Source organism: Rattus norvegicus, chromosome 10 (genome assembly GCF_036323735.1).
Source record: "Rattus norvegicus strain BN/NHsdMcwi chromosome 10, GRCr8, whole genome shotgun sequence".
NCBI classification, from domain to species: Eukaryota; Metazoa; Chordata; class Mammalia; order Rodentia; family Muridae; genus Rattus; species Rattus norvegicus.
In genome coordinates, this window is record NC_086028.1 from 31,336,162 (window position 1) to 31,360,284 (window position 24,123).

Sequence of the window (24,123 nt, forward strand, 5' to 3'; positions counted from 1 at the left end):
CAGGGCTGTGCTGCCAGTTGAGGTGCAGAGTGCACTCTCCAAGGTACTAAGGCTGGTGAGGGGTGGGGCCAGCTCTCCAGCCTGCTTCAGGGGTGGCAAGGGATGGGGTGAAGAGGGGCATCACTCCAGTGACCCAGGCTGCCATGTGACCAGTGAGGGGTGGAGCCAGTTCTGCAGAGCCCTCAGACATCAACACAGCCCCAGACACCAGGCAGACCAGGGATATCCCCTTGGCCTTTGGTGAGAAGAGATCTTCAGCTGAGGACTAGACACTTTCTGCTTCTCTCTCTCTTTCATATTCCCTCCGCATTTACTTGCTCATCTTAGAGGTGCCCCGGGCCTCTGGGTGTCTGGGGTCATCTCAGGAGTGCTAAGTCCTGCCTGTGCCACGTGGTACCTGATGAGGGTTGTCTCGGCCGTGCTCTGCTTGCCTGGGCCACATGGCACTGGATGGAGGGTTGTCTCAGGTTTACTCTGCTCCCCCGGCTTTGTGGCACTGGGTGGAGGCTCCAAAGAACTTTTTTTAAAATAATGTTTTCATTTTTCTTTTCTCTTGAGGATTTCCTACTTGTACATAATGAAATATGACATCTATTACCTATTTTCTCCTCCAACTCCCCCCATACCTTTCCCAGCAGGTCACCTTCTCAGCTTTATTTAAAAAAAAAAATCTAAAGTTTAGTTAGTGCTGCCCACATCTGCAAGGGTGTAGGGCCATCCACTGTTACGTGGAATGCTCCTACCCCGTGACACAGCTTCTCCAACAAGGCCACACTTCCAAATCCTTCCCAAAGAGCTCTACCAGTTTGGGACCAAGTATTCAAACATATGAGCCCACGGGAGCCATTCTTATTCAAACCACCACGTCCCTCCTGTGGAACATGCTTCGAAGTCTACAAAAACTCAGTCATTCTGTAACCAATGTATAATCCTCTGGAAGTAAGAATTCCCCTTCTCCAAGCAGCTATCAACTGCCATTAGCCTCTCAACAAGGAGTGGGGCCTGGAGATCATTTACCCCACCTATGCCTTAAGTGTGTGTGGCTTCACCATGTGCAGGGAACCACAGCTGCTGCGGGTTTACAAATGTAATAACCATGCCACGCCTAGAAGACAGCCCTCCACAGGGCTCCTCCTCACCCTCCTGTTGGTACAGTGTTCCCTGAGCATTTGCAATGAGGTACAGAGCATGTATGCCCCGTATGGGGCTGAGCATGCAGTCTTTTATTCCAAACATCTCTCCATTGACTATTGCCCATGGCATAAGGAAGCTTCTCTGGCCATAGCCCGGGTCTATGGGTATGAACATAAACATTCATGGCTAGAAGGCTATTTGGCAGCATGACCATGTAGCCAAGTGTTCTAACATACGAGCCTATTTATGGAGACCATTCTCACTCAAACGGTCACATCTCTCCCGAGGATCAGGCCTCAGAGCCAACCGGAAATCAATCAGTCGCCCTGTAACAAATGTGTGACTATCGCAGCATTGGCCACTCTTGCCTGATGAGTGAGGGGCATACAGGGTCCAGTGCTAGGCGAGGCCATTGTCGTGTCTTCCCTCCCGGCAGCCTGTATAGAACCTTCTGCTGCCATACTGCTAGCTAGCCAGCCAGCACAGAGGAAGCTTCTCAGTCAGTTTGAGAATGGTTTCTTTATGTCCCTAGTCACAGTATCGAGTCTTCAGCAGGAGGGCCTCACCCCACAGTCACGAAAGACAAATGAGGCAGATGAAAATAGTCTGTGTGAGACTGCTGGGACTTCCTTGTCCAAATACCTGAAGGGACATATTCCTATGGCTTGTGCTGTGTTTTACATCCAAAACCCTTTGTCTTCTAGAAGCAAATTGTCCACCAACGCAGGGCAGTTCCATTAATACCTTTTAAAGTTATATTCTGAAATTAACTTACTAACTCTCAGACTCCCACAGGGGTCTGCATACTCCCTTGGTTCAGGTTGCCGCCCTGTATTAGTTACTCTTTTGCTGCTGTCATCACAGGACTAGAATCACCTTAGAGAAGACAGAGTTTATTGTGGCTTACCCTTCCAGAGGGAGTCTCTGGAGGCAGGGAAGGCACAGACAGATGCAGGCCTTATGAGCAGAAGTGGGAACAGGAAGCTGGCGGGTCATGTCTTTCGACCACAACAGGAAGCAAAGAGAGGGAGAACAGGAAGTGAGGCAAGATTATAAAATCTCAAAAGCCACTCCTAGTGATGATGTTCTCTCTAGCAAGTATCCACCTCTGGAAGGTTCCATGGCCTTCCCAAACAGTAATACCAACTAGAGGCCGGATGTTCAAATACATGTGCCTTTGAGAGAGATTTCTCCATTAATACACCATACCTACCCACAACCAATTGAATCATTTTTAGCAACAATTTTACATGTATACCTATTTTAAACATCTATATAATTGGAGTCTCGTAAGAATTTCTTGGTCAAAAGGCAGAAAGAAGAGTTAAGGAGGCTTCATCTAGATTAGGATTGGAGGGCCATGTTCAAGATGACCAAGTCTTGAAGATTGAATGAAAAGATAAGAACGAGAAAAAGAAGGACATGATTGCTCTCAGGTATGGGAGAGGAGAAGGTTTACTGTAGATGTGAGGGAGAACATAGTCAGGGGCACAGACATCTGAGAGTCCAGAGTGAACATGACCTGGAGCCCAGTTGTGTGAGGAGAGGGAAGGGCTGAGAGCCAGGAAACCAGCAGACCTTCCAGCAGGCCAGGAAGGTAAAGGGCAGGGGAAAAGGGGGTGCCAGGGAACCAAAATGGCTGAATTACATGTGGAGAGCAGCTGGGGGGTGGCACCTCAGGTCCTGGGCTGGAGAATATTAGGATAGGGGACAGGGTATGTCACTATATCCTTTAACGGGAAGGGACTAAGGGATGCAGGGAGAACCTGGTGGCCAGGTCAGCTTCGGTATGTTAAATAGGTACCCAGTTAGCCATTTGTCCTGAGTTTGAGATCTAATACAGAGCACTTGGATTTTCAATTAAGGTGAACCGAGTTTGAATGTACATGTGTTTCAGAAGTACCCACAGATGTGTGTGCATGTGCGTGCTTGTAGGCCAAACGTTGAGGTCGGGTGTCTTCCTCATTCTTCCTCCACCTTATTTTTGAGACAGTGTGTCTCACTGAAACTGAAGCTCACCCTTTTAGCTAGACTAGCTGGCCAGTGAACTTGAGGGATTTCCCTGTGTCAGCACCTGGCTTTTAATGTGTTTGCTGAGGATCCGAACTCAGGTCCTCACGCTTGTGCTGCAAGCCCTTTCCTGAGTCATCTCCCTTGCCCTGAATATTGGACACAGCTGTAGCCAGTGCTGTCCGTGGCTGTTTTCATGTTAATATGGGAGATTTGAGTCGCTGTATATTCTGAGCCTACCTGGTTTAAATATTTACTACCTTGCCCTTTAGGGAAAAGTTTGTTGTCCCCTGGTCTAGGAAATGCTAACAATTCCCCTTCCTCTGATATACACCTACCCTGGAGAAACTCTGAGAAACACTTATCAGGAGCCAGCCAGAGAAAATGTTTATAGAAAAACAATCTGTAATAAGACCCTGGACACAGACCAAATATTCATCAAACAGGAAAATCCATAAACTGTGGTATATGACTGCGGGGCCCTATTATTCGGCAGTGAAAACAAACAGCAGCTACTCATGCTCCCATGAATGAATTTTATATAACACGCACTAATAAAATCCAGACAGGCTGATCGAATGCCATTCCACTTGTAGAGCAGAGACTAGAGAGATAGCCCAGCTATTCAGAGCACCGGCTGCTCTTCCTGTAGTCTCAGGTTCAATTCCAAGCACCCATATGGCCCTTCATAACCATCTATAACCCCAGTCCCAGGATCTGGATGCCCTCTTCTGACCTGTGCAGGCACCAGACATGCACGTGATACAGATATACATGCATGCAAAATACCCATATACATAAAATAAATTTTAAAATAAAAAAGTAAGAGTCTATAATGCATAGAGAGCACATCTGCTGGAAGCCTATATAGAAACAAAGAAATGATAAACACAAAATTCAGGATAGAAATGATTTACGGAATAAGAGGAGGGGTGTGTGGTGTGAGAGGCACATGTGCAGGTATTTACGGAATAAGAGGAGGGGTGTGTGGTGTGAGAAGCACATGTGCAGGTATTTACGGAATAAGAAGAGGGTGTGTGGTATCAGAGGCACATGTGCAGGTACTTCAGCAGTGGCAAAGTCTATCGAGTCCAGGATAGTCAGGGCTCTGTTACACAGAGAAACCCTGTCTTGAAAACAAAACAACAATAGATGAACAAACAAAAAGTTTATCTCTTTTGATTAGGTAGAAGAGAGCTTTATGACAAACCACATTATTTTGAAATGTCTTTCATAAATATAAAATTAAAATTTTAAGTGACATTACAAAGGAATTGTCATAATATTTAACTATTTCAATATATTTATAAGTGACAAGCTAGGCCTGAGAGTGGAGCTCAGAGGTTTATAGCTCTTGTCTAGTGAGTGAAGTCCTGTTCTCAGTTCACAGGGTTCCCCCCGTAAAGGAAACTGAACACTCCATAGTAATGTATACTAATTAAGTATATGAATTATGTATACCACAGAAGTAATTCCAAAAGTATGCTATATTATGCATGAAACTATAAAATTTTGAAACCTTTAGGATAAACTGCCTTATTTAATTTTTAAACTATATAATATATATGAAGTTTAAAACCCACATGTGCGCATATTGTTTGCATGGTGAAGTTGGGTTTGACTCAATGTGTCGAGGCAGGAGAGGTGGCTTTAGGAGCACTCGTTCTTGAAGTGGACCTGGGTTTGACTCATAGCAGCCACCTAGCAGCTCACAACCATTCGTAACTTAAATTCCACCAGATCCAAAACCCTCTTCGGACCTCAAGGGCACCAGATGGTGCAAACAATTGTAGAAAAGCAGCAGTTCTGAACCTGTGGATCACAACCCCACTGGTCAAGGGACCATTTCACAGGGGCTGCCTGAGACCATCAGAAAACACAGATATTTAATTATGATTCATAACAGTAGCAAAAATTACAGCTATGAAGTAGCAACAAAATAAATCTAAATTTTAAAAAGGAACAAATGTGTTTGCAGAGAGAGAGAAACAAGGTATTTTGGGGGGGAATGGTGGATTTGCAGTAACAAGAAGCCTTCAGCAGCTGCATGGGGGAGGTACTTGCAAAAAACCTAACCTTGTGATTTTTCAACATTCGACGATCAGGAAATACTGGAAACCTAGATGGCCTTGGAGTTGATCCTTCAACAACGGGTACAGATAGGATGAGAGAGGTGTAGTTTAAAGGTCTGAGCAGGGCTTTGGAGAAGTCTTTGGGAGTAAGGGAGATGGGCATACAAAGGAAAGAAGATAAGAAGACTTTCCCAAGTCTTCAGTCCATAGTTCAGATCTACAGAGGTTAAACAGTCTCAGCTACAAACAGTTCGGTTTCTCTAGTTCACCTTTTCTCCTTCTGGTCTGCTTTTGACACTCTTGCCTTCTTGGTGGGGCTTTTCTTTGTTTTGTTAAACATGACTCTACTGTATCCAGTATGAAGGGATGCCAAGCAGCCCCACGAGTAGCACACGTCACTAAGGTAAAATGGAGGCGGGGGACTTGCTCACCGCAGCAGGCTCTGCTGTGTGTCCTCCTAGCACCTTCCACCTTGATAAGTCACCAAAGGAAACATGCACAAATGCCTATGTGCCTCAAAGCAGCAGGCCCCTTCCTCTGGAGGGAGATATCAATCGGGCTATCAAGTTAAATCCTCATCAGATAAAGACCGATAGTCTCAGCAGCAATATTTATCACCACAGCAGCAGTTCTGCTGCCAGGGCAGTGAAGGAACAGGCAGCTGATTACCAACCAGTGTTCCAGACTTAAGGTACAGACTCACAGAAATGCAACGATAACAGGGTCTTTTTGCCAAGAGTCGTCAGACCACTCGCAGGTTGTGATGCTGGTGTCTTTACTTTTTTTGCGTGTGTGGTTTCGTAGTTACAGTTCTTACTGTGTAGACCACCCGGTCTGTAATTTGTTATGTAGTTTAGAGTAGCTGGGAAATCATGGACCTCTCATCTAAGCCTCTTAAAAGTGGAGATTTTAAGCATGTTGCACCATATCCGGCCATGGAGTGGATGCCTAAAGCTAAAAACACTGTCCAGGCAAGGTGGTGAAGGCAAACCGTCATGGGGCGAGACTACAGAGCGAGACTAGTGAGAGAGATGCTGGGGGAAGGGGGAGAAAGAAGCAGGTGACAGGAAGTGTAAAACTTTGAGATCCCTGTAAGGGAAGCCACAAACCAACTACAAATTGGGCTATGTAGGGTGAGCCCTGTGGGAGGGAGGGAAAGGCAGAGGGACATTAAAGGGACCAAGAAAACAACAATCTTACCGTTGTATCCATCAAACAGAAAGCCATAAAATATGGGAAGTGAAAATCAAACTGAAAGAAACAAGTTTCCAGTTGCAGTTGGATTTCCATTTGTAGTTCTACATTCCTCAACGGCATGGTGACCACTAGACGAAGCCCGGCATGTCTACAGAATACATCAAAGATGCTCTCTACCACAAGGATCCAGGTAGTGTTTCCAGGACACTCCACTCACCATCGGCCGAGACGCTTTATTTTGAAGCCGTTACAAAGCATGGATAAGACATTCAGATTAGAAATATGCTGGAAAACCTAATAGAGTTGAAATGATGCTGTGTATTATCTGGCTGCAATGGAATGAAGCCAGAGATCAACAACAGAAAGATAACAGGGATCAAGCCTTCCTCATATCCAAAATCTCACCGGCACAATTCTCACTATCCTTGATCATAAAGGAAATCCACGGTTTCCTTTTTGTGTCGGTTTGTGCTTTTGGTGCTTAAGAATGGATTTGTTCTACGGCAGGGGCTATAGCCTCCTCCGTTTTTAGAGCCTAAAAGGAAATAGATGCAAAGACTTGAAATAAAAATATTATTGAAGCCTGTAGAATACAGCCAAACCAGTGTGGAGACAAATGTTCACATCATCTGTATACAACAGAAGACAGAAGTCTCCATTGCATGACTTACGTCCTCATCCCAAGATGAAAGCCGTAAGAGAAAACCTAAAGCAGTGGAAGTCAAGTCCAAACAGACAAGGCACAGTGGGACAACAGCAAAAGGCAGTGAAGCCGAAAGTGAGACAGCATGTACACACACAAAACAGATACTGAACTGCCATTTTAACTCGGTTCCCCTGAGGACGGACCTAACCAAGATGCTTTCGTTGGACGATTCTCCAAGTTAAAAGAAACACGGTCCGTAGCTGCCTGTAACTCTAGCATCCTCGAGGCTGAGGTGGGAGGGAAAATGTGGAGTGAGATCAGCTTAACACGGTGCCTTCTAGAAGGTGGAACGCTTGTTCATTTACCTCACAAAGCTAGTCGAGTTCCGATTCCAAAACGGGAGAGAGCAATGAAGAGAAGGGCTAGGTGTGGTTAGGTACACGCCATCCCAGCAGCAAGGGGACTGAGGCGTCAAGATGTTGACTTAAAGGCCAGAGGTACACAGTGAGACCTTGCCTCAAGGTAGAAAAGGAGCTGGAGAGATGGCTCATGAATCAAAGCACTTGCTGCTCTTAAAGAAGACTTGTGTTTGGTTCTCTGCATCTGCATGGCAGCTCACGGCCATCTGTAACTCCAGTACCAGGCCAACTGAAACCTCCTCTGACCTCTGCAGGCACTGGGGATGCACGTGGTACACAGACTTAGATGTAAGTACAGCAGTCATACACATAAACATTTTTTAAAAAAAACCCAAGAAGGTAAACCACTTATTTTAGAGATGGAAAAAGGAGGAGAAAGAAGAGAATGCTGGACTGATGTCCCTCATGGGTACACAGATCCCCAGCAAACTACTAGCAAATAGGGTTCTACAACGTATACAACAATTATATACTATGACCAAGTGGGTTAGAAATATCTTAAATCGATTGCTGAATTCACCACATAGGCTACAGAAAAAGGAATCACACAATCACATCAAACATTGAGAAATATGACAGAATTCAACCCCTACTCACGATGAACTCTCATATAACAGAAACGGAACAATTATGAAACGGCACAAAACCCCTTGAGATAACACTTTATTTTGTGACGAAGGTCCGTGCTTCTCAAGGTTCAAAGCCAAGTGAGAAAGAAGGTCTGCACTCACTCAGCAGAGTCCGGAATTGTGGGCAGTGCCCTGAGCAAGAACGTTATCTCCCTGGGTGGAGATAACGTGAGTGCTATGTAGGTACTCCCTAGGTATTCACAATAAAGTTCCGAGAACTGAGAAGTGAGTTCACCGAGTTCACAGAATACAAAATACAAGGATTTACATGTGAGTCTAAAAAAAAAAAAAAACCTGTTCACAGCATTGAGGGAAGAAACCAAGACAGCTAAGCCGTTAGAGAGATACATCCAATTCATGAATTCAAGGTTTTAGTATTTCTGTTTTTCCCAGTGTGTTTTATGGGTGTGACACGCTACCAGTTAAAACCCTAACAAGATATTCTGTAGAAACAAAATTACATAAAAATGTATGCATATGAGAAATAAATACAACTTCCCAGATTAAAAAAAAACATAAAAAAGAAGAATAACTAAACAGTAGGGATGAGCCTACCCGATTTCAAGACACCGTAGAGTGGTAGTCACCAAGACTGTGTGGCTTACATGGAGGAACGCACACCGTGTCGATGGAACACAGTGTAGAGACGGCTACCGTGCTCCCAAAGAAGGTGCAGAGGCAGCTCAGTGGGAGAAAGGTTCTCAATATATGGTACTACATAGCAACAAACAAAGAAAATGCACATTGTGATTAGTGTCAAACCTTATTAGACGGCAGTCAAAGTGAGTCAAGACTCAGTCAAGATATACTCAAATAAAAGATAAAATTGTAAGAAGTGTTAAGAAAAAAACATAGGAGAATTTGAAAATGTAGTGCATAGAGGAAAACACACTATCCTTTGCACATCTTCAAAATTAAAAACACTAGTCCTTTGGATGATCTTAGTAAGCAAATAAAAGCAAGTTGAAAACTCGAAAAAATATTATATTTGTGTATCAAAATAGCCCATGAAGGAATAGTTTCTATATTTTAAAATTGTCAGATGTCAACATTAGGAAAGCCGTCTGGGGTTGTAGAGATGGTCATCAGTTCAGATCACAATCAGAGAGGGGGGTCTGGTTGTTGTTCCCAGTGGCTCACAACCGCCACCAACTCACCCTTCAAGGGAGCCCCAGGGATCCCACGGGATCCGATGCCCTCTGCTGGTTGCTTTTGGCACAGCACTCATGTGCACAATCCCCTTACCCACACATAACCAAAAATGAAAATATTTAAAAAAAAAATAAACCAAACTATCCAATAAAACATGGGTAAAAGATAAAAAAATAAAAATTTCACCAAAAATAAACGCAAATAAATCCATAAAACCCTTTAGGGAAATGCTAATTAAAATCACAATTATATAATCCTATGTGACTATTAAGAAAGTTAAAGTAAAAAAATTAATAAATAAATAGGGAACATACAAAGAGTGATGCAGAGGAAATTATGTCGCTCACCTGTCACACATCGATGGTGGGCATGTAAAGAGACACAGCCACTGTGGAAAACGTTTAGTAGTTTCTTAAACACCAAACACGCAAATATCATATGGCAACTTCACTCCTGAGCATTTACCCCGGAGAAATGAAGGTGCATCTCGATATAAAAATATTTACATGAATGTTTACGGTAAGTTCCCACATACTAAAAAGCAGTCCTGAATGATGACCTTCGGTTGTTAAAATAGCCTCTTAAAACCATGTCATAGAATAAAGGGAAAAAAGTAGGCTTTCTATGAATCGACCTGCCTGACTTTGAAGGACTGTTCTGATTAGAAAGCCAGCCCTAATTACACACTGATTGGTTCCACTTATGCAGTGTTCTCGGAATAAAAATGTTACAGAACGGACAACAGGCGGGTGGTTGCCAGGAGCTGTGAGGGAAACGGATATTGGAAAGGCACCATGCGACGGAAAGGGTCCCTGACTGTAATGTATCTTGGCTGTAATAATTGTGCTCTCCTATCAAGCTGAGAGATGGACTGTCAGGGTAAACTGGAGCAGGTAGACCAGGGGACTTACTGAACTACTTCATGTAATCACCTATAATCGTCTCCAATTTGAATAACTAGTCAATCCAGGGGTTACTGTGTGGATACCGACAACCTGACTCTTTATAAGGAAGGACATGAAATCTTCAATGCACCCAGGGCAACACTGGAAGGAAACAAAGCCAAGCGATTAGCAGTACTGGGTTTTAAGATTCATCGCGAATTGGTGTAATAATAGATCATTGTTCTGCCACTAGACAGACCGATGGGGGCGGGGTAGAAAGCCTGAAAAGAGAGTGAAATCTTGGTAAAGAGGCAAAAGCAACTCACTGGAGGCAGGATAGTTTTGTAATAGAAGCAACCAGACACTCAAAGACCTTAACGTATCATAAAAATCAACAGAACCCCAGCCATAGGCTTGCCTGTAAAATGCGAAACTACATCACGTCCAACATACAACCTATGAAAGCACAAGGCAGCCTTTGTTAGAACAACAGGAGGAATCTGCTCTATGAAGATACTTTCCAGAGAAGGAGGAGATGAGCCGTAGAGTGGGAGAGATACTTTGCAAAAGACACATCTGATAAAGGTTATTACCCAAAATATTCAAGGACTCAAACGCACACAGCAAGGGTAGGGGGGTGGCTCAGCAGGTGAAGGTGTTCGCTGTGCAAATCTGCTGGCGTGGGTTTAACCCCCGTAGCACGCAGAAGTGTGACAAATAGACACAGGAAAAGATGGTCCAGGTCTCATGACGTTATCACGTTACAGTATGAAGATCAGCTGGAGTTGCTAACGTTATCAGCAAGTACAACAGGAGCTCTTGTTCATGAATGAATGAATGAATGAATGAATGAAGTTGTAGAGTTACTGTGAAAGGTTTTTTGTTGTTCTTGTTTAGTTTTTTTTAACAAAGCTGGAAATCCTTTTGCCACCAGCTCCAACCCATGAGCTCACTGGTCTCAAAATGAAAACTTATTCCTGTATAACAACGTAGGGACTGAGATTTACAGCTTTTTTTTTTTTTATTAACTTGAGTATTTCTTATATACATTTCGAGTGTTATTCCCTTTCCCGGTTTCCGGGCAAACATCCCCCTCCCCCCTCCCCTTCCTTATGGGTGTTCCCCTCCCAACCCTCCCCCCATTGCCGCCCTCCCCCCATAGACTAGTTCACTGGGGGTTCAGTCTTAGCAGGACCCAGGGCTTCCCCTTCCACTGGTGCTCTTACTAGGATATTCATTGCTACCTATGAGGTCAGAGTCCAGGGTCAGTCCATGCATAGTCTTTAGGTAGTGGCTTAGTCCCTGGAAGCTCTGGTTGCTTGACATTGTTGTACATATGGGGTCTCGAGCCCCTTCAAGCTCTTCCAGTTCTTTCTCTGATTCCTTCAACGGGGGACCTATTCTCAGTTCAGTGGTTTGCTGCTGGCATTCGCCTCTGTATTTGCTGTATTCTGGCTGTGTCTCTCAGGAGCGATCTACATCCGGCTCCTGTCTGTCTGCACTTCTTTGCTTCATCCATCTTGTCTAATTGGGTGGCTGTATATGTATGGGCCACATGTGGGGCAGGCTCTGAATGGGTGTTCCTTCAGTCTCTGTTTTAATCTTTGCCTCTCCCTTCCCTGCCAAGGGTATTCTTTTTCCTCATTTAAAGAAGGAGTGAAGCATTCACATTTTGATCATCCGTCTTGAGTTTCGTTTGTTCTAGGGATCTAGGGTAATTCAAGCATTTGGGCTAATAGCCACTTATCAATGAGTGCATACCATGTATGTCTTTCTGTGGAGATTTACAGTTTTAGACACAGTTTCTACCCCCTGGAAGCAACCAGGATGCTCTTCCCCAGGTGAATGGATAAGGAAGTATGCTCACAGACGGAATGTTATTAAATGGTAAAAAGAAGAAGAAGAAGAAGAAGAAGAAGAAGAAGAAGAAGAAGAAGAAGAAGAAGAAGAAGAAGAAGAAGAAGATATAAAGTCACGAAAAACATGGGAGAATCTTGAATGAAGTACAAGAAAACTACCAGAAAACACTATCTGTGGCTCCAGTTATATGATATTTAAGGAATGGCCAAATCATTCAGGCAGGGGCTGGAGAGATGGCTCAGTGGTTAAGAGCACTGACTACTCTTCCAGAGGTCCGGAGTTCAATTCCCAGCAACCACACGGTGGCTCACAACCATAAGGGGATCTGGCGCCGTCTTCTGGCGTGCAGGTATATATGCAGACAGAACCCTGTGTACATAATAAATAAATACATCTTTTAAAAACATCATGCAGACAGTAAAAAGGCCAACTGCGTGTAGTGCCTGGAACACTGTATCTGCAACACTGAGGACAATAAATGCTTGAGGAATCAACCCTGGAAGATCGGTGCATTACAAAAAGCCTAAGAGCCTGTCACCCCTGCAGTCTGGCAAATAAGTCCAATCTTCAAATGTGAAGGGCTGTGTAGACCGCCTTTCAGTGGTGACACTGAACTAAATGGTGACCTTGTTTAAAATGGTCATATTTTGTCTATTATAGACGCTTCTTGTCTGAAATTTATTGTTGGAAGTTTATTAAACTTATTTCTTGCCTTAATTATTGAGTGTTGTCCCTTGTCCCCCTTTTAGATTGTGCTGGAGAGTAAACCCAGAAGCTCAAAGTGACCAGCAGTACCACGAGCTACATCCCCATTCTCCCTCCCCTGAATCAGAGGCCAAATGGACCCGGATGTAGAGCGATGCTGAGGTCAGGAAGCTTGTCTTTATACACAGCGTATATCGGACGCAGGGAAGTGTTCTCTGCTTGCTTTCACTTTTATTCATAATCCATCTCTCACTAGAAAAATATCCTACAGTGGCTGTGTTCGAGATTGTCTGAGCCAATGCCCAGGTAGGGCAGCAACTTATTTCCAGCTGCGCAAATAAAACAGGCACACAATTACAGGTTAATAAAAACTGGAGAACAAGATGCAAAGACAACACAGGCAGCCATGTTGGCAGCATAGAAGCATCTAGCATTTCCCAGTCCCTGCATTTGGAAACAAAAAGCTAGCAAATGACTCCCTCTGAGATGGGTGCCTGAGGTCTATTATTGGATAGACAGCAGAGAGACCCAGAGAGCCTGGCTATCTGAATAGAAGGTGAGAAATAACATACCAGCACTAAGCACACAGCAGCTTGGCAGGGCTGTGTGGGACAGATGGTAAGTGGGAGACTATGGGGGAGATGAGCGAAGAAGCCACACAGCCTGAACTCAGAGGATCTAGTTACTGCTGCCCCCTGCTGGTAGGAAAATATAAGAAGCAAAGCAACTGCCCCTCTGTACCAAGCTGTACCAGGTTTTCATTGTTAGGTTAGTGATAAATCTGTTTACACCAATAAACCAACAGCAACAAAACCAAAAACTGATTATTATGGATTGAAACTATACTGTGTATTTCATAGGAAAACTCATTAGCAACAATTTTCATTCGAAGTGCATCCTTTAGATTACATACATCTGATTTTTATTTTTATATTTTTACTTATATAGACTATATATGAATGTATGGATATGTATATATACAAATGCACACACACATAAATACACACTATATGTTACTATATATAGTATATATTGCAAGATGTGAGTAAGGAGATGCTGGCTGCAACTATTTTCATTTGCTAGCTTCTAATTATTCTGCTGAGAGGGATTATTATTATTATTATTATTATTATTATTATTATTATTACTATTTACAAACATGCTTCCTATCAATGGCACCACAATACCGGCAGGATCAGTGAGATGCTGAGGTGCTGTGAGAAATTAGATTTCTATACACACACACACACACACACACAAAAATCAACCAACCAAACAAATAAACGAACGGAACCTGGAGTCTTACCTAAACTATGCATGGAAATAAATCTGCCCAAAGTTAGAAATATCTATTCAAATCTTAAAATCATAAAAAGCCCTTACAATGTTTGGATAAACATAGGTTCTTGGATAGAATGTATGGAGTAGGTGCCATAGAAGAAAATAAGTGTCAGTCTGGAGAGGTGGCTCGGCGGTTAAGAGCACATGTTGTTCCTGCAGACAGTCTAGGTTTGATTTCCACATGGTGGCTCACAACCATCTGTATCTCTAGCCCCAGGGGATTCAAAACCCTCTTCTGGTCTCTGTGGGTACCAGGCATGCATGTGGTGTGCATACAAACAGGTAGGCAAACACACACACAGAAATACGTAAATAAAAAAATAAATCTTAAAAAATAAGAATTGATAGGACTTCACTGAAGCTAAAAAAAACACTTGCTGTTTAAAAGATACTATTAGGGGAAGTAAAAAGATCAACCATAAGTTTTAAATAATATTTATGACACATATATCCAGTAAATAACTTATTATACTTAGAGTGTATGAGAGAGTGAGAGTGTGTGCGCGCGCGTGCGTGTGTGTGTGTGGTGTGTGTGCGTGTGTGTGTGTGGTCACACAACTCAATAGAGAAGGCAAGCCAATTTTTCAAATTGAGTGAAAAACAATTGAGCAGTTCTTCTCAATGCACATAGCAAATAGCCAAAGGAAAGATCCCTAACACCAAATAATGACGAATTAAACCGCTGCTCATCTATTAGGAAGGGCAAAGCAAAAACACAGTCACCAAGGGCGAGCTGAGATGCAGAGCAATTACAACCCAAAGGTTTTAACATTACGTTCACTTGTTCCTGTGCTTGGGGAGAGGGCACGGATGTGCTTGCTACAGAGGATTTGGGGGGTGGGGTGGGGGCCTAGGTTCCCTTTAGACTCTAACTCAAGACCATCATGGAGACCTTGGTCTTGTTCCAGTCGCTCTTTCCATGACCCCTGAAACTTTCACCTCTTTCCATATTCACAGATGATTGCCAAAGTCACCATCTGTCACTCCCCTAGGTGCCCTCTGCAAAGCAGCCAGCCTTAGCCCACACCATCATCACACGTGTGCATTAGTTTGTCTCCATGGCCCTTCTCGCTATTTGAGGATGTTTGCACCTTGTTTGTCTCCGTCTCTCCGTTGGAAGTCTGGATATGTGTCCTTAACCTTCTAAAAGTGCCTGGCGTGACGGGAGACACCATAAAGATGTATTGAATAGATGTATTCCTTGTTAAATTTTCCATTCAGATTTTGCAAATATAGCAAATATTACATAAAACTAAGTGTTTATTACAGCCTTATTTTCACCAGCTCCTATCACGACATGGACTTCTTGGGCACCATTCCTTTGTATTTTACTGACAAGAACACCAAAATGAGACTCGAGAAGCTGACATTCTGCCTTGATGATGTCACTAGCTGTAAGACACTTGCGCTTTGGGCTACATCCAGGATTTTATCTCAGGATGAAAAAAATGAGTGTGGACAAAAAACCCAAGTGTGGACTGAGAAGCTCACAATCCAGTGATTATGATAGCAAAACCCTAGAGGAAAGGAAAGTCATGCTGCAGGGCTATGACTACGGGCAGGGTGTGGTCTATCTATTAAAGTCACATGACAGCTTCACGTGAAACTGATGACCACAGAGTCCTCACTTATCTAAGGTTCTGCTTCCAATTGCTCAAACATAAATATACCAGTGGAAAATTGTGTACTTTGTGTTTTAAAGGGCTCATCAGTTTGAAGAGAGTGGGAGAATATTCAGTCTGGTTTGCCAAAGGTGTGAATTATCCTCTTGTCCGAAGTATAGATGCTATTATATGCCACCTGCCATATATATACATATATATGTGTGTGTACATATGTACATATGTATAATAGTAGACACCATAAATTATCAGATTTATCAGATTTTTGTTACATTACTGCTGTGTTTGTGCTCAAGCAATCTTTCTTTTACCTAATAGTGACTTCAAGGTGCGAGAGGAATTAATCTGGTTATTTGCCTATGTCAATGGGAAGTCATAAAGTATTTCCTTCAAGTAAATTAGTGATATGATACTTAGAGACGACACTTACAAAATTTTATTACAATATGTTCTCATAGCTATGCTATTTCATTGTCAGTTACAGTGGTTCATTTATAAATATGTGCTTATTTATAAATTAAACTTTATTATAGGTGGGCATAATAAAACAGTATCTACAGGGTTAGAAACTATGCTTTCAGGTAGTCACTAGGGATTATGAAATATATCCCCTCAAATTACAGGAGATACTCTGTTATTTACTCAATAAATATTTCTCGAACACTTGCCCATCTCAGACACTGCTCTAGGTGCTGACAATGAAATGGGAACCATTTCTGTGCTCATCAACACGCATTCAGACGGAGAATACAGCAGATTGAATATGCTACAGCAAGATGACTTCAGTTGGAGGCAGACCCTAAGAAGGATGTTTCGTACATATTAAAAGGTTTGGGGGACCATCATTTTGTCAAGCTTTCTAATGTCCACGATAGGGGCATCAGACTTCATTTTATATGCGATGGAAACTGCCTTGGAGAATTTTGAGCAGAGTCCAATCTTTTCTGTCAGAACAGTGTGGGAAGAAGATCATGGGGGACAAACGTGGAAGCGGAGAAACCATTTGGGAGGTAAGGATGAGCGACAACAGAGTCACGGGTGTGGTGGCAATTTCTCATACCTGAAACACTGTGAAGTAAACCCAATGTGAGAGGTCGGTATGGTGGCTTTTACTGCAGGAAGGGGAGGGGGTGCTTTTTGCAAACGGATGCAGTGCATTTGGGTAAAGCTGAAGTATAGAGTTAGGGTCTGAAGTGCAGAGGGGAGGGGTTCCGGGATCTGAATGGTATTACCTGGGTCCCATCACGTGGATGGCTTCTGACTGAGAAGTGGCTTCACAGCTCTAAGTCCCCGGGGTGATCCAAGACCAAATATGCCAAGTACTGAGCCAGATTGAGTACAATGAGGACTGGAAATAACACTGCCAAGTCTCTGGTGTAGAACACGTAGGAGTCAGGGGAACACTTGATTCGGGCATGTTAACAATGGATGCATTTACTCAAAAGGAACACTGATGGGGGAGAGAACGCAAAGATCACAAGCCAACTAAAAGATATCGGCCTTTAGGAAAGGGTAGCTCTTAATTGGGATGACAGAGAGTCTGAATCCAAATATTGAGATGGTAGTTGATTTTGAAAACTAGAAAAGTCCTCCCCTCCCCCAACCCCCTTTCAAATTCTCACAGCCTAAGCTGGCTTTAAACTATGTAGCTGAAATGGCCTTGAGTTTCTGGACTTCGGATCCTTCCGTTTTTACCCCCTATGCGTTATATGTACTATTCTAGGCAAACTTTCCACCAACTGAGTTACATCTGAACCCCTATTCATTTAACTTTGGGTGATGGCTAATCTTTAGAAGCAGAAAGACCGAATGGCATTTTCTTGTAGCTGCCCAGATAAAAGGACAAGAAGAAAGGAAACTGCTCTTTCGTTGCTTGCTCTCATTCTCACTGGCAACTTCATCTGTCCCACTGCTGTGTCATTCCTTTGCCAGTATTAGATCCAAACTTTTTTGGGATTCCAACACAGACTGAAGAGCAGCAGCTCTCTAAAAATCCTCCAGGCCTCCAACGCCAGGTGGGGTCTGCTGAGACATCCAGCCCCTTAGACTGAGCAGCTACGGGATTCTCAGCCTTTCAGGTTGGAGGCAGCCATTGTTGGACTAGTTGAACTGCATCTTGTAAGCCACTCTAATAAGTTATATGACATATATATCCATGTGTGAACACACACTCATTTGATCAGTGTAACAACCCCTGGTACACTTTCAGTAAGATAGTAATGCTATGGGCATGGGAAAAAGCGAAGAGCCCTTACCTTTGAGAGGCTCATACTGGACTAGAGGCGAACTGATGGGGAGCATATAGCTGTGGAAGTTGGTGATGAGTAGACTGTTCTTTCGCTTTTATGCCTGCAATTCTTCACATATTTAAAGGAAGAAACTGGGACATTCTTGTCTCTGAAGCAGAGCTGTTTTAGCAGAACAGTCTTATCTCACTTTTAATTTGCAACAAGCGTTCTTAAGACTCCCATGAGTTAGGACATCTGTTAACAATTCTTTTATATGTGTGGTGGGGGAAGGCCTAAATGGAAAGTTTTCTTGCTGGTCCTGATGGCTCATTTCTGAACCTCTGGCTTTCCTGAGGCTCGGAAGAGACATTTGAAACCATGTGTAGCCTGGGCTACACAGTGAAATTGCCCACTCCTTCTAATTTTAAAAATTACATTAATTTTTTTTTTTACTTGTCGGTTTGTGGAAGAATTGTCATATACATCTTTGAATTCCTAAATGAAAATAAAAGTGAACGGAAGGGGGAAAATGAAGGTGTAGGATGTTAGTCTTAATCATGTTCCCAAATATCCCCATGTATGTATGAATATATCATGGAGTACAACTTGCTTTAAAAAAATTTTTTTTGATGATAAGGTTAGCATTGATATTTTTAAATATTGCTTATCTGTATTTTCTGACTTATATAAGGCAAATATTTAATTTTAAGAGTCTTATATAAAGGGGGTGGGCGGCGAGGAGTCGAATTACTAGAGAGTACTTTCTTTTACTAACAAGAAGTATGAAGAAACACTCTCCTGACCTGACCAAGAAGATAGACAAGAGATCTTTTCCCGGGAGAAGCGGGAGACGCGGGAGTGCGCATGCGCAGTATCTTTAGGGCGGGAGTAGGACCTGCTATAGGACAGGCTTCGTAGCCAATTAAAGGCCCGCGTCAGAGGCTTCTTCCTGAGAAGGCAACCGGAACTTGTGCTTCCGCTGCGCTGAGGAAAAAGTCGCTACGGGAAAAGCTAGAGCTGAGGTGAGCCGGCGCGGCGTTTGGCGACCGCAGCCAGAGTCTGTCTCTCCGCCCCCGCGGTTGCGTCTTTCCCGGCGCCACGCCGAGGTCCGGCGCGGGACAACCTGGGAAGCCCGGGCTCGCCTTCCTCCCACGTCCCTCAGCGGAGCCTCCCCGGGGCCTGAGGCAGGCGGCTGGCCGAAGGTGCGCGGAGTGCGGCTCGCTCCGGGCGTCTCGCGGACCGGACGACGAGCCGGACCGGAGGTTGGGAGGTCCGAGTTCTCGTCCCCACGCCACGGGCTTTTAAAGTGTCGTGGCCTTAGCCTGCCCTGTCGGCATTAGTAAAATGATAGTAGCCACCTGGGAGCGCGGAGGCTGGGGGAGGGGAGGGAGAGCCTCGGGCGGATCTTATCCTGTACCAGACTTTACGAGGGACAGGGACCAAGTGAGCCAAGTGTCTGAGCTTGCGACCACTCCCCCCCCCCGCCCCCCAAGCAAATGCTAGAAACTGAATTTTGTTAGTGTTAGCAAGTGAGGACATCCAGCGGCTCTGAAAAGTTCAGTTTAAACCGGTGAGGGCGGTTTTTGTAAGGTGGCAGGCTCTAAAACGGGATGCTTGAGTTATCGGGGTTTGCACTTCCGCGCAACAAAACGAAACAGCCAAACAAAACAAAACAAAAACGGAGTACAAATTCCCGTTATACATTTTACCCACTTCTGCACATTGGAAACTGGCTTCTTGTTTCTAAAATCAAATTGGGAATAGTTGTGCCGTTAGGAAGATAGAAGTGAGGATGCCGGTCACTTATTAGAAACCTTTGGGAAATGGGAATTTAGTATGGGTGTGGCTAAGGGAAGCGCAGATCTCATCTTCAAAAGCCCTCAGGGGACGAAATTTAGGCTGGGTGTTGACTTGATGTGACTGCAAATAGACACTAGTATCTTAGGTATATATACCCTGAAATAGTTGAGTTGGACGACCTGAAGAATTTGAAGTGACTTCCCTCAGATTTAATGTATTCCAGGTGTACGGAACCTGTATGTTACTTTCCCCTGTTACCTTGAATCTCAGTGTGAAAAAGCGCTCAAGAATCTTCTCATTGTATAATGTACTTAAACTCAAATTGGAAAAGCAGAGGGTATTTTGACCATATATGTTGCAGTGTTGGGACTTAGGTGTTAAATTTATGTAGAAAAGATGTTAAAATGCCAATTGTCAATAAAACTGTACTATAAGATGTTTGTAAGATGAGGCTTCCCTCAGAAACCTTGGAAAATTCTAGAAGTATGAAATTTAACAAGTGATTTTTGTCAAGACGTATAGAGAATCTTAAGTGTTTGGTTTTGGAAATCACTGTACAGTAGAAAGCAAAGTGAGATTGATAGACACCATATGTAGTTTGATTATGGAAAAGAGAAATAAATAAGGCATATGACTTTGTATATAACTGTTCTTTCCCAGAGTAGGTTTCAACGTATGCCTACCAAAAGGAGTCAGGCATGAAAAAGAAGTATATCATATACCATGTATAAGCCCCCCAATACAGACCCTTTTCTCTTAGTTTTCAGAATATATGTTTGTTCTTTGAGAATTTTATACACACACACAAACATGTGTGTTTTGATCATGCTTGCTTCCTCACTCGTCTAATATCTTGCAGACCACTACCATATCTTACTCCCAATTTTATATATTTTTAAAATATTTTCTTGGTTTTTAAAGATGGATCTTTAGCACAGGCTGGCCCATGTAGTTCAAATGGGCCTTGAACTCACAGCTATCATGCTTCTCAATCATTAGGACTCAACAACCATCATGCTTAGGGCAGTTTAAAAAATTGTTTAAAAATAACAGTAAATAAAGTCCTCTGCAAACCCGCAGTGGACTCTGCTGCTTGTTTTCCCACTTTGAATGCTTTATTTACATTTGTCAGGTTATCTACAATGTGTGAGTCCTTAATGCTAACATCATTTTTTAAACAAGCAGAACAGATCTTACTGAACGATCATATGAGTGCTCTTTAACAGGTGAGAAGGGCTCGAAGAGATTAAAAATAATCGTAGGATTTCCAAGTGAGGCTGTTCCGTGTTCTCAGAATTTCCTTCATAGACAAGGTTTGCACACCTCGACTTGGGTGTGTAGTTAGACACTAGACATGTCTCATGGTTCTCACTTCTGTTATCCTCACTGCAGTGAACATGGCGATTCAGCATTTTAAAGCCTGATTCAGTTAAGCAACAACCTGTAGTCTTGGGTGAATAGAGTTAAGAGCCAGGACACAGCAGGCCGTAGGACCAGAGCAGGTATTGTAAAGAAGACATGGTACCTGGGAGTCCGTGACTAAGTATGTGTAAGTGGTGATTCTACAGTAAAAAGGAGCCTGCCATTGTCCACTGTCAGTTGCAGAAATTGTACAATGGGAATTTATACTTGAATGTTGGAACCATAACTCATGCTATCACAAAGTAGACAGAGGGCAGACCTTTTTGGAAGGCCATCTTTGTGTGCAACTTTCTGCACCTTCCCTGCTCTATCCCATTAGTCTAACAAGGGACTAATCAGATCTTCATAAAGCCATAGCTTTGCCTTATTTTTCTCTTCACTTCTTCCTCCTTTGCCAGGATTACCTGTCTCCCTAGGGTGAAATTAGCACACCTGTTGTCTTTGCTGGCCAACAAGTTCTCAATTTTTATACTTCCCATCAGGAAGCTTGAAGATAATATGGTCTGAACCCACAACGAACTTGTACTGAACATTGTACTTGTGTTGATCAGGCTGCTCTGGTCTTAGGTTGGTATTTTTTTTCTCTCATCAGTGAAGTTTCATGACACAGTGACCGATGTCACAAGACCCACCCTCTCACACCCTGCCCTGCCCCAGCTTCCAGTTCCCTCAGATTCTCTTTATAGATGAAAAAAGGTATAGCTTTTGTTTTATTAACTGCCATTGAAAGCACCAAGGAGACAAAGGAAAATATATGGGTGTTAACAAAATATTTAATTAGAAAAGAATTGATAGCTATTCCCTGTTGTAAATGTTAACTTTAAAATCTAAGATCATCTTGTCTTGTACCCCGTACTGTCAGAAAAAAGACCATATTCCGAAGTCACTCGTTAGGGGCGGCAGTGGGGAGGTGGTGGTGATGTTCCGTTCTGAACTGTGTTCTGTTTCTTTAGGTTCTTGATTGTCCACAATGGGTGAACCACAGCAAGTGAGTGCACTTCCCCCACCTCCAATGCAGTACATCAAGGAATATACAGATGAAAACATTCAGGAAGGCTTGGCTCCCAAGCCTCCCCCTCCAATCAAAGACAGTTACATGATGTTTGGCAACCAGTTCCAATGCGATGATCTTATCATTCGCCCTTTAGAAAGTCAGGGCATTGAACGACTTCATCCTATGCAATTTGATCATAAGAAAGAACTGAGAAAACTCAATATGTCTATACTGATTAATTTCTTAGACCTTTTAGACATCTTAATAAGGAGTCCTGGGAGTATCAAACGAGAAGAAAAGCTAGAAGATCTTAAGCTGCTTTTTGTACATGTGCATCATCTTATAAATGAATATCGACCCCACCAAGCAAGAGAGACTTTGAGAGTCATGATGGAGGTCCAGAAACGCCAGCGCCTTGAAACAGCTGAGAGGTTTCAGAAACATCTGGAACGAGTAATTGAAATGATTCAAAACTGCTTGGCTTCTTTGCCTGATGATTTACCTCACTCAGAAGCAGGGATGAGAGTTAAAACGGAGCCGATGGATACTGATGATAACAGCAATTGTACTGGGCAGAATGAACAGCAAAGAGAAAGTTCAGGTCACAGAAGGGACCAGATTATAGAAAAAGATGCTGCCTTATGTGTGTTAATTGATGAAATGAATGAAAGGCCATGAAGAGTATTCCTTTTTTCCTTTTAGTGATAGCATCATGTATTAGTTTTTGTTCTCTCAGACAGTCTTAAGAGGGATAACTAAAGATAGAGACTGTTTTCAGTTGAAATGCTGTAGGTGGTAATTTAACACTAAATAGGCTGGCAAGTATATCTGAGTAACTGCCATAAAAAAGCCGAATGTTTGCTATTGTTTGGGATAGTCCTATTTTTTGGAGTTGGAATAAAAACTTGAAGTAATACCAAATTGTCATTCTTGGGGGAAAAAAAGTTATTTGCTTCAAGACTAAGCCTTGTGAAGTTATAAAATGTTTAGACTTATTCTAAAACAATGTAAAATGTTTATTTTCCGGATGACTCCAGCAACTCAGTATTGCAGCTTTTGTTCTCCTTATTCTCCACAGAATATTTGATAGGGGCTCTTCTTTGCCCCAGTCAGGTAATAACGTGGTGTTGTGGTCCAATTCTATGGGAAATGTATATACTTTGCCTTCACAGATGGATATAGGCTTCCTCAAGTAGATGCCTCCGTGGAGCAGCTGCTCTTTAGTCTCAATTATATTTTTTTCTGGTATGTGTTTGTTAAGATTGTATCCTAGTCACGTAGCCATTATACCATCCTCAGAAGAGTCTTGCTTCCAAAGTAGCCTAATCAGAATACCTTGCCCAGTTTATATCCTTTTCAGATCCATGTGTTCTAATCACATACAAAGTTATTTATCCACAACTCAGTCCATTTCAGTCATTACAGATGAGGAAGAAGAGGTTCAGAGAGCTTGACTTAACCAACTAGTGAGTGGCACAATCAGGTTAGAAAGTAGGTATTCAGTTTGATAGCCAAAGCACTGAACTTCATTCTCTGTCTATCTGCTGGAAATCATAACTAGAGCTACTCCAGTTTTCTAATATGGAAATCCACCCTTGTAAAATATCTCACGACACTAGACTCGAGAGGATACATTTGTGGATTGGAGGAATGGCTTCTCTTCAAACATACTGAAGAGGCATGGTTTGTCGGTTAAGACATCCGTATCTTAAGATGGTGCTTGTAATTCTACCTAAAACCTTTTTTAGTAGGTAGTGTTCCTAAGACTCCTGAGAATTGAAACCTAGCATTTACGGTTTGGTTGGGCCGGAGTCTACCTGGGGTAAGAAATTGGCAGAGATTTTATGTCCTCCCTCCTTTTTGGTTCCTCGTCTCCATTAGGTGATAAACTGTAAATCTATGTAATAGGCATAGAGAGCTGTATAATTTGTCTTATACACTTGTCTGCTGTGGCTGGACAGCGGTCATGGGCGATAGGTAAATGCTGCTCAAATCCAGTGATTATATC

The 24,123-nt window shown here is 42.9% G+C and overlaps 1 protein-coding gene across 16 annotated transcripts; it reads left to right on the forward strand.

The window, feature by feature from the left end:
• Window positions 1–7,451: 7,451 nt before the first annotated feature.
• On the forward strand, window positions 7,452–23,031 carry Med7 (mediator complex subunit 7). 16 transcript variants are annotated; one of them, XM_039085003.2, is made up of 6 exons: window positions 7,452–7,766; window positions 12,753–12,870; window positions 16,349–16,500; window positions 16,623–16,681; window positions 21,520–21,688; window positions 22,075–23,029. In XM_039085003.2, the coding sequence occupies exon 6, from the start codon at window positions 22,092–22,094 to the stop codon at window positions 22,791–22,793; it is 702 nt and encodes a 233-aa protein (XP_038940931.1). In that variant the 5' UTR covers window positions 7,452–7,766; window positions 12,753–12,870; window positions 16,349–16,500; window positions 16,623–16,681; window positions 21,520–21,688; window positions 22,075–22,091; the 3' UTR covers window positions 22,794–23,029. The 16 variants fall into 16 exon arrangements, with proteins under 16 accessions (XP_038940931.1, XP_038940932.1, XP_038940930.1 ...); XM_039085004.2 differs by having other exon boundaries at window positions 16,628–16,681; XM_039085002.2 differs by having other exon boundaries at window positions 16,349–16,681.
• Window positions 23,032–24,123: the final 1,092 nt, after the last annotated feature.